The sequence below is a fragment of the Lepisosteus platostomus genome, chromosome 26 (genome assembly GCF_059453375.1).
Source record: "Lepisosteus platostomus isolate fLepPlt1 chromosome 26, fLepPlt1.hap1, whole genome shotgun sequence".
NCBI classification, from domain to species: Eukaryota; Metazoa; Chordata; class Actinopteri; order Semionotiformes; family Lepisosteidae; genus Lepisosteus; species Lepisosteus platostomus.
Window position 1 is genome coordinate 12,222,102 of NC_142636.1, and position 11,799 is coordinate 12,233,900.

At 37.2% G+C, this 11,799-nt stretch overlaps 1 protein-coding gene across 1 annotated transcript; it reads left to right on the forward strand.

The window, feature by feature from the left end:
• Nucleotides 1-108: 108 nt before the first annotated feature.
• LOC148640185 (B-cell receptor CD22-like) lies at nt 109-11,683 on the forward strand. The gene is made up of 8 exons (XM_088620390.1): nt 109-1,073; nt 3,371-3,424; nt 4,354-4,713; nt 5,693-5,995; nt 6,882-7,142; nt 8,207-8,470; nt 9,369-9,480; nt 10,232-11,683. The coding sequence occupies exons 1-8, from the start codon at nt 1,067-1,069 to the stop codon at nt 10,509-10,511; spliced, it is 1,641 nt and encodes a 546-aa protein (XP_088476516.1). The 5' UTR covers nt 109-1,066; the 3' UTR covers nt 10,512-11,683.
• The last annotated feature ends 116 nt before the right edge of the window (nt 11,684-11,799 follow it).

Sequence of the window (11,799 nt, forward strand, 5' to 3'; positions counted from 1 at the left end):
AGGAGCTTCATTAGGGCATGCTAAAAACAAGACAATAGGTCACTTGTGTAAGTATCATCTTGAAAGCAGAAGTGAACAATAAGTTTGTAAAAAAAACAACAAAAAATTACACACGTCTTATGGTGGGGATAAATGGTAGTTATGTATAACTTATAGAGCATCTGGTGTTCAGTACATTAACAGTTACAGAACAGAGGGGGTGATTTGGCCTATCTAGATCATTTGGTTGTCAATATCTAATTATAAATTATAAGCACCAGAAGATATATTGAAACTGTCCTGATCCACGACTCCACAAGAGGTTGTGGCCTTGAGCACAGCATGTTTGACTTCTCATTCATCCTGACAGATGAAGTTCTGTTAAGTTCTTATTATTCTGCATGACAGTAGCAGTAGTCAGTAGTAGTCATAGTAATTATAGTAAGAGCACTTATTGTAGTAGTATGTGTCATAGGTTGTAATACTAATACTGAAAAAAACTTTCCACCTGGTTCTTGATAAGCGCCTTCTTTTTACTGTATACTAGCTTTCCATTTTATCTCAAGAGTCATGTAGAAGTAGTCGAAGAGGAACTACTGTATATCTAGCAATCATTTTGGCACTAGCCATCATAAAGTTAGCTTTGCTGTCAAATAAGATATTAAATAAAAATAATCAGAATTAGGCCTATTACATTCTCTCACAACAAAACATTGCACAAGAAAATACAAATGTCTTCGACTTAGATGGCTGATGGTCAAAATGTTCTGAAGGCCTCAACTGAGTAAGCAGCTTTTCTTTTTTTTTATTTGCTATTTGAAGAATTGCTAGATACTGCATATTTTTCAAACGTATTGGTGGGTTGTTGTGGCTTTAGACCACTGAAGAAGTTAAAAGTGAAAACAAATTGGAAGGTCCAGAAGCCCTGAGCTACTGCAAGTAATATACTGCCTTTCAGTACTTCCTGCTGTCACCCATGTGGAACAAAAATAAGAAAACTGTTCAGCGCCTCAGCAGCAGATATCTACGTTCTCTTGACTGTGAGAAGAAACCTTACACAGGCACGTAGGAAATAATTAAACAAAAGATGTACTGTAAGTACAAATGTTTCTGCTTATACAAATCTCTATTGCCCTCTATAATGTATATATGATTTACATTTTTTGATGTTTCATAACGTCAAAAGTACAAATGGTACATTTTGCAAACTAAACTTTAAAGTTCGGTGTATTTCAAGAATTATTGTAAACATAAGGTAAGCAAAAAACCTCTTAGCTGTGCTATTGCTTTAATTTTCTCATAAGATGGAAAATTAAAACTTCAAATTTGTTTGTCTTTTGCAACTTTTATGATGTACAATATTTACTGTATATGCTAGCCTGGTGAGCAATTAATTAGGGGTCCTGAGCTTGTAATATTGTTGAATGGATAACCATTAGAAAGAGCAGAATATATACTGTATGAGTACCTAATCTAGAATCAAGTCATGTGTAAAGGTGATTTATTTCATTTTGTTACTGAACGATTTAAAGAATGCAAATGTAATAATACTTTAATTATTGTGGATTATCAGTTCATGCATCATATCTTGATGATTGTGCTTCCAAGAAAATAAGTTTCTATTTGTATGAAGGTGATCTCATCCAGGGTTAGGCATTGCTTTTATTTAGCTTTTCCACTAATTCTAAGGTAAATACTCCTTTTACAAAAAATATCAAAACCAACAGCAAAACAGTGAACATATCTACAGTACAAATCAGTTTACAAATTTGACTCATTAACACACAATGGACAATCTTTGAAACCATCTACTAAATAGAAGTACCACATGTTAAAACCCACTTGTGACTTTTGAAAAAAAATACTTGGTAATTATGAATAAGGAAATGAAGTTAGCATAAAATAACTTCATATGGATTTATTTTGTAGCATATATGATGGGATTCAACAGTTTAACATCTAATTTCAACAATGTGATTAAATATCTATTCAAGTTTAAAGAAAAAAAGAGAAAACCTAAGTTACAGTATGTCATTTGTGTAAATTTATCAAACTCAGAACTGTTATTAAGGTATACTAAAATTCTGTAATAAATTTAATAAACAACTAAGAAGTTACATAATTAATAAAAACCAAAAGAACTAATGTTTTTGCAAATAGCATTTCTGTGTTAGTTCATATCTGTTTCTTTTTATTGGTTTTTTTTTTGTTTTCCAATTGTGTGTCATAATTTGGAATTGAGGCTGTTTTACCAAAGTACAACATATTTTGCCAATTCAAAGCAATAAGAATTATGTGGGGGTTTGTACAATTTAGCTTTGTTTGTATTAACAGTTAAACTGAAGAAAGATGTTTCTATTTCTTCTTTATTAAATGTATTTGGTGGTAATCCTGCAGCTTGTGACACATATCACACATAGTTAGAGGAGTATGTGACCCCCAGATACAGTATGTGTCAAAAGTCACCTAATGGCAGGTCCGGAGGAAATACAGTATAAAGATAGGTGAAGAGTTATGCATGAAATACTGGCACTAACAATAAGCAATGACCAGTTCAGTAAGCAAAATAGTCATCAGTCGTTGTAATTCCTTTAGCATTTATAATTAATATTAATTTCTCAAAAAAAGGAACCCTGTGTAAGTTGTCTTAAAGTTGAAATTACTCAACTCCCACCAACATGCAAAAGGGGAAATATACAAATTCTGTATGTCAACTTTGCCTGACATTTGGTGTTGTTCACTATCTGAAACCACTTCCATGCTCTGAGCATTAAACAATTGTAAAACAGTTGCATTTCTTTAAAACCAAGTACAGCCAATTTCTGCTATTTCCTTGTTCTCTGGTGTATTCCCAACTACTCAAATGTGAAATGTTTTATTTGGTTTTTTTTTTCTATCAATTTACTTTTTAATTTCTTCTAGAAAACTGTAATAATGAAAGTCTTCTTGAAGATCAAATTGTGATCAATTGTTATTTGACACTAAACAAAAAAACAGCAAATCCTTTTTGAAAATGAACAAACTTTGTTTTAAAATAACAATTTATGTTATTGTACAGTAGTAACTGCCCTGCTTAGGTAATAGACAATTGAAGGCTATGTAGCCACCATACAGTATTTTTGTGTCCAGAAACATAAGAATGCTACATGGAAAATCAACTAACCAGGGAGCATAGACAGAGGAAAAGTCACATTATTTCAGTTCCAATTTAAACTTAACTGATTTTTTTCTCATACTGTACATGTACTTTTATACATATTATTTTTACTTATTATTTATTTCAATGCATTAAATCCATAAACAGTTTCAATATGTACACTATGTATCCTTTTCTACATTTTCTAATTTCTTAGTCTGTGACCCAATTGATATGCTTTAATTTTTTTTTCAGTAAAGACAATGAGTCTACTAATGAGTCCTCTTGTCCGTGTCAGCATTTTGCAAGGTAATTATTCATTTTCCCTGCATGAGATTGGTTGATTCTCATTTAATTCTGTCAAGCTCTTTTAGAGATACATCCCGGTCAAATGAAATAAATTAGTATTTTTTTTAATCTAATTTAAATTAGAAGCTCCAAAAGAGAGAGAAACAAACACGATGGAAGAAAAATGTCAAAGATAAAACATCAGATGCTGATTTACACTAAACAGTTTTACTATATATCAGCCCAGTTTTAGAAATGGTTATCATACACATTTTTCCTAAATCTTCAAGGGTTTATTGCATAAAGTTAATCCAGCTCATAACATGATATATGACTATTCAGGCCTTTGTAGTCTTGGTGATAGAGCTTACTCTTGACCACCATCAGGTCTGTGGAATGCATTTCTCAATCCTTTAGAAACACTGACAGTTTCTTAAAGGTTGTTTTAAATAAACAAAACAATTCGGTGACTTCTATTTGAGCAGGAGAAAATGAAAATCAGCTCTAACTTTCACACCAAACCAGTGCAATTTTTTTAGATTTGTTTAGCTAGCACACCAGCTTCAGTTTCTCAGGATGAATTGAGATGCATCGTCAAAAGGAACCATTGGCTGCACTGATCCAAGACTTGGCAGATTTGAAAGTGACTGGATAGACCATGTAGGGTTGCTGCTGTGTCTGATCACCGCTGATTTCTCAACGTTAGTTCGGGTTTGTCGTGCACAAAATGGCAGTCTTTGGTAAATTATACACTCCCTCACTTACTCTGCCACCTCAAACGTTCTGTGATTCAAAGAGAACAGTGTAGCTGCCACAGACACAATTTCTTGTATTTTGCTTCAACTGATTGTTGAAGCAGAGCACAAATTCTCACAAACAGGTGGCTTTCAGTCATGCTGATAACAATGCTTATCTTCATTATTCCAATGTATTATGATTTTTTTCCCCAGGTATTCTGCTGGCAGCAATGTGCAATGCGTGGAAAGTCAGACTTCCACAGAGGGTTCATGCACTAGAAAGTTCCTGTGTAGTCATTCCTTGCCGGGCCATTCCTTATGATTCTGCTTACTGGTATCAGTATGACAGCATAAAGTATCTTAAGGTATATGACAAGAATGATCCGGGAGGAGTTATCGATCAGTTCAAAAGTCGCACATCATTAGTGGGGAACAAAACTACTGGCGACTGCTCTCTGAGGATCAGTAATATAAAACAGTCAGATAATTCATTATGTCTTTATGTGTGGATCTACCCAGATAAAGATCACGATGTAAAGTTCTATCACACAACTGTACAGCTTAGTGTTACAGGTAAGAGATTCAACACAACATTTCACTTAAGATTAACATTACTATACAAGATTGTCTTTATTGATTGTTCTTAATACGTCTTGAATGAACAGCTTGAAGGTACAGTGTTTAGTGTTACTGCCAACAATTCAGAATTTGAGTGCTTTGCTGTGTGATGTGTAAGCATCTTAAACTGCAATGTCAGAAGGCAGATAGTCAGGTGATTTAGGCATGGGTGCTATCCCATTTGTTTTGACCAATGTTACTGTTTTTTTCAAGAAACCAATAACCTTAGTTTTCTGAATAAGAAGAATAGCCATGAACCAATGGCCCCAGTAGTGGAAGACAGAGGTATGTTCTATGCAAATGATTATATGCAACCTGTAACGGGAGCCGGTCCTGACTCCCGTGAAGTGCGTAGTTTAGGACCCTGTGCAGATGGTATAATCCGGAAGAGACTGGATAAGGGCTACAGTGAAAACGCGGTGAGGAATGGAAGGGATGGCGAACAGGGGGGCAGTGCCGACAGTGATCAGGGTGCTTTGGGGAGCACAGGCAAACATGTCCAAAACAGTCCAAGTAGGAAGTCCGGGGCGCAGTCCAAAATCCAAAACCAGGCGATCCATCCAGGACAAGATGATTAGAAACAGGAACAGGGACATGGAACTAGGAAATTAAAAACAGAATGACGAGGCCAGGCGCTCCGAGACCCGGACTCAGCATTGGTCAGGACGCCGATTGGAAGCCTATGCCCTCAAGCGGCGGATGTACAGTAGGGTGACTTGATGCTATGCAGGCCTCCAGCCATCCGTCTTCCAGTGCAGAGCCCCAAAGCTTCAGAGGCACGAGGTTTAAATAATATACGGAGAAATCAGGGACAGGTGTGAGTGATATTGAAACCAAAACACAAAAAGGGTCGGACTGCCCTCTAGAGGAGGAATGACGATTGTGACGCAACTATAATGATATTGACTCTTTGTCTCTATGAATTGGGTTTTAGGCATCCCAAATATCCCAAGGATAGATCAAAGTGGTCCATTGATTGAAGGCAACATCAGTCTAAAGTGTGAAGTGAATCACACCTGTCCGTCTGTCCCTCCAATGTTCAAATGGAATCACAGCAAGGGTCTACGTCTGATACCAGAGCCTCCCACACAAGTGGAAGTGGAAGAAGGCAAATGGAGATCTGCTTCAGTCCTTCACCTGACAAGTACTTACTCGGACAATGGTGCTGATATCACCTGTGAAGCTACATATTCAGAGGTCAAGAAAGTAAAAGAAACTATAAAATTAAATGTTCAATGTAAGCCATTTTTTGTAATGCACCCTTATGACACAGAACACTATCTTATACAATTCACTGTGCACAATGTTATTCAAAACATACACATTTATGCACTTCATTGATAATAATGCGGCATTAATAGGATTTTATTGACTATTTATTAATTTTATTCAAAATAGTGATGTGCTATGTGCAAAATGGTGCTATCATTTGCAGTGTATTAACTGTACAACCCTTCTTCTTCTTAGTTGAATGTTGCTTTTTGACAGCATCACGATCTGGGGCTCAGTCCCCATCGTCTTCAATGATGATGGCTTCAATGACGGGTTCAAAGTAACATTGAAAGTGCTATAATTGTCAAAATTCACAATGCATTACACAAAGAAAATGTAATAAACTGTGAAACTTTCTATTCTGCAGTGCAGGAAATAACATGATACAGAATGCAATGTGAGAAAACAATAAACACAATGCAAATGAAAACATAGCAAAACATTTAAGAGTAATATGATATTGTTTTACTGGGAGGACATAATTAATTGTTATTGTATATAATTATACAGAATATAATTAATCAGACTTGACTATGAACATGCTGCCAAGGATTTAATAATTAGTATTTAATGATTTAATGAATAATGAATTTAATTTAATTATTTAATAATATAATATTAGTGTTCATTTAAAATGACATATTTCCAGATTAATTTCAGAGTAAAATAATATAGGTTGACACCATGGCATTGTGGTTAACTGGAAGGGTTAACTGGTGTCAAATTGTCCAGGGGATGTGTGTACCCTGTTTCAGAATGGCATCCTGACCAGAGTGCAGTTCTGCTTTGTGCCCTGTGCTTCTTAGATAGACTCTGAGTTGTATATTAATATGTAAATACTTGTTTTACAGATGGACCCAGGGATGTCAATGTCTCTTTTTCAGGCGGACGTGCAAAAGAGGGAGACAGAACTAAGCTGAGTTGTGTAAGCGATGGAAACCCAGCACCACACATATTTCAGTGGTACCGGGTTAATGGCAACCAGATATATGACTTAAACCATCACGGTCAGTATATAGAGTTAAACCTAAGCAGAACTGACATCTATACCTGCACAGCGCAAAACAGCCTGGGGAATGCAACATCTAAGGCTCTTCCCATTCCCATTGAATGTAAGTAAAGCCACCCACCACCACTCTCTGAAAAAAACATTTCTATTTCCGGTTCTCCTACTGAGCAGAGAAAAAGAAAATGAAGGTTGTTTTACAGCAAGTAGAGAAACTGGAATTGAAAATCAGAAATGTTTGCAGGCTTACATTTGTGTCACACTCCAAAGAGGAGCAACGCTGGTAAAGGATTCAATTTCTCAACACTTTTGTAGCTAGCAGTTTTCAGGGGGGATACACTGCTGCCGTCACAAAGACATCTAAGACTGGTTCTGATCCACTCTGTCCCTCAAGCAGTCACTATAATATCACAGATTTGGACTGTTTGGACTGCCTGGTATCTAGATCATTTGGTCTCTTGCAGATAGTTGTTCAGAGGATCTAATCCAGTTATGAAGTGAATGAAGTCAATTTGCTATATTCCACACCATGACTGGAATAACTTGATCCAAACTCCCACCTACTGTAATGTATTTTTGTGCAAAACAGTGCTTTTTATTTTCACCTCTAAATTTACTTCCAAATAATTTGCTCTTTTTTCTGTAGTTCAAGTAAAAATAATGCATTGACTAATGTAAGGAAAGGATGTCTCATAGTTATAAATGAAAGTTTTGAGTCATGTTATTGGCATGATTTGACCCAAAAGGTCAAAATAACTGTTTCAGCCTGTTAAGTAGTACTGCAGCATTTTTGCTCTCTTAAAAAATAAAAGTTATGGTCTCTCCACATTACTGTGTCTTTGATTCTCAGCTTTCCAGAAAAACGTTCTAATTTTAGTACAATCTGAGATTTACATAGCTTTTTGTGTATGAGGAGTAACAACAATGTCTATCTGAAAGTTTTATTTGTGCAGCCTGATATGAAGCTCATACATAGATTTTTTTCTATTAGCATCTGCACAAGTCAAGGAAAGACAAGGAATTGACCTATCCAGTGTTACCTCCGAGTAGCTGAAATTTTTGGGAGCAATTTTCGGAAATATACAGAAATATTTTGGACTGTATCATTGCAATCTTTTCCTATATTGTATCTCACTTTTAAGCCAACACACTCTCCCGTCTCTACTGTAGATGCCCCAGACATACTGCCTGAGTCCTACTGCACCCTCAGTGGAGGAATGGTCACGTGTCTTTGTGTCGTTGATGCTAATCCTTCAAGTGACATCATCTGGAACATCAGTAGAAAATCGAACACTGAAGGTTTCAACATCTCCCAAACAGAGCAAGACAACATAGTGTCAGGGAAACTGACCGGAGGCATGATGACACAGGACAACATTTTCTGCATTGCCTTCAACGCACATGGAAGGATATCTCGTCAGCTACCATTTACAGGCAAGGGCCTTTAAATAGCCCAAGGCAAGGCAGCAACGCTGGCCGCTGCAGCACCTTGGCCCTCTACCAATCCATCCTTAATACTAATCTGTCCAGATCAAATGAAGTGTAAAACTGTTGTTTTGCCCACCATCTAAATTGAGACAAAAAAGACAAAACCTGCATTAATTACATAGCCAGCAGCCATATCACCCTGCATCTCACAACTGGCAACCCACTGAAGCTCAGCAGGTGTGAGCCTGGTCAGTACCTGGATGGGAGACCTCCTGGGAAAAACTAAGGTTGCTGCTGGAAGAGGTGTTAGTGGGGCCAGCAGGGGGTGCTCACCCTGCAGTCCATGTGGGTCCTAATGCCCCAGTGTAGTGATGGGGACACTATACTGTAAACAGGCGCCGTCCTTCGGATGAGACGTAAAACCGAGGTCCTGACTCTCTGTGGTCATTAAAAATCCCAGGGCGTTTCTCGAAAAGAGTAGGGGTGTACCCCGGCGTCCTGGCCAAATTTCCCGTCGGCCTTTATAAATCATGGCCTCCAAACAATCCCCCTCTATGAATTAGCTTCATTACTCTGCTCTCCTCCCCACTGATAGCTGATGTGTGGGGAGCGTTCTGGCGCACTATGGCTGCCGTCACATCGTCCAGGTGGATGCTGCACACTGGTGGTGGTGGAGGGGAGTCCCCATTACCTGTAAAGCGCTTTGAGTGGAGTGTCCAGAAAAAGCGCTATATAAGTATAAGCTATTATTATTATTATTATTATTATTATTATTATTATTATAACAAAGTGAGTCTGTGGATTCCTATCTAAAAATGTGTTTTACTACAGTTGAAAAGATGGTACAATAAATGTGTTAAATATAATCTTCATATTTTTCCAATTAACATTGCTTTTATATTAGTTACAGGAAGCATAGAGACAAAGATGAACATCGTTTTGGGGGGCATGGCGGCTTTTGCTGCCATGATAATCATTGGTTTGGGACTAACTGTTTTCAAGAAAATCCAAAATATGTAAGTACAGTATAGCATATTTCTTAACACAAAGGAAAGAGCTAGCAGATTCCATCAGTGGAAAACATACTGTACACAGATTTGTTGCTGGAATCTTTCTGAGTTCAACTCTGTATCAATCTGAAAGGAACTGTCTGATGTTTTTGCCCAATGACAGAAAATGTCACTGGACATAATATGAGATAATATTCATATTGTCATTTTGTTTAATGTGTTTTTGGAAGGTGAGAGGAAACCAGAGCACCTGGTGAACACCTACACAAACACGGGGACTCTACACACTAATCACCCCTGTCTGGAGCCAAACTCAAGAGCTGTCAGCAGCAGCACTATTATTTTAGACGTCATCTGTAACTCATCCATCCATTTTCTAACCGTTTTATCCAGCACAGGGTCACAGAGGGAGCCATCAATAGGTCACAGGGGGAGCCATCAAACAATAGGTACAAGGTAGGACACACCCTGGGTGGGACACCAGGCTATCGCAGGGCACACAGAAACACATACTGTACTCGTACCAGGGTCAATTTTCCCAGAAGCCAATTAATCTACCAGTTTCACAATTACGACTGTGGAAGGAAACACCTGGAGAAAAACCCACACAAAGAATGTCCAAACTCCAGGGTGACGGCACCCCAGCGTCAAAATTGAATCCAGGGCCCTATCGCTGAGAGGCAGCAATGAAAACCGCTGTATCACCCTGCCACCCTTTAGCACCTCATCCTAATTTATTGTTGTGCTGTGTATTTAGGAAGAAAGAAAATGGCCAGAAAAACAAAACGCTCAGCCTCTCAGAGATGCGACAAGACGGAACACAGAGGGAGGGGGGATCTGAATATGTCGACTCTACAGGATTGAACCGCAGACTCAAGGAGAAAAACCCAGAGGATGAAGTGATGAAGGGTTCTGACTGGAAGATTGAGAACAACGAGGACGAGCAGGAGGAGGAGTCTGTCTACCTTGAACCCGACTTCTGCCGAGATGACACCGGGTCTGTTTACGCCAATGACATGTGCTTTAGAAGGGACTGAAATCCGGAAATGAAATATCTCCCTGTGGTCAAACTTTTGGGAAACTTTCCGCCTTAAAAAAAATTGGATGCACAACATTTTCCCAATTTGTCTGCAGGGCAACTCAGGCCCTAAGGTCTCACATTCCTGGAAATGTGAGAAGTAGAGTTGAGTTTAGTTTTTCTTTGCCTTAACAATGTATATGGAATTCTAAAATGTATATAAAGTTAGGAACTACATTAGGAACCACACACTGCCCCTCTAACAATTGTAATCATTCTTGTATAGAAGATTCACACAGATTATTATTTAATGAAAATACGTATTATAAAATGCATACACAATGAACAGGAGAAGAACAGCATATATATTGAACATGCCTAAAGTGCAATGAATCTAAAATATGGTGAAAAGCTGACAGGATGAGTTTAGAAGCTTTTTTGTTTTTGCTTTAGAATCCACTTTCTTCCTCATCTCTTGATTGTAATTAAAGCATTAAAGGTGGATTGTTCCCTTATACCATAGCTTCATGAAAAACAAAGTATAGATGCATATTTTAAGTATGGTACTTTAAAACTTTAGAAACCACCAGCCTTTTCACTGTCCATTTTCGCCTGGAAGGGACGTGACTTTAAACATCTGGTATTATCTTGGAAAGTATAGACAGTACAAGCCTGGTTCAGGGCTTGAATTCAAGTTAAAATATGTTTCACCGAAGTCAATTCAATGCTGTGTCCTTACTACCAGGTTATTTTAATTACACTTAATATTAAACAGTATTAAATTGTCACAATGGGACAGCTGTGAAAGATGGGGGGTTTTGTTAGCTCATTACACACATCATACTGTATGTTGCTAATTAAAAAAACAGTGGGAAAGCAACACAAAAGAATTGAGTGAATGTAATTAAACATGCAGAATTATATACTATATAGAGTATTTTATTATATATGCAGAATAACATAGAAATGACTTACAATAATATGCAACATAAAGCAAATTTTACTTAAAATGTATTTTTTTCTGAATATACAGTACAGTAAGACTAATGAAAATAACATTTCTTTCAATTATTTAATCAAATGTATTTGTTGTACTTGTTTGTTTCACTTTATTCATTGTATTATCAATATTGTATGTAAATATAAATATACATAATATTTATATGCCGATGAATTAATAAAAATTGTGATTCTTAAGAGACTGAGAGTCTTAAATCCACTGTCACAAACCCCTTTACTTATGAGGAATAAACCAGGGAGGCAGCTACAAGGGTATGGTTTGTGTTGATGGAGAGATTTGAGAAGAT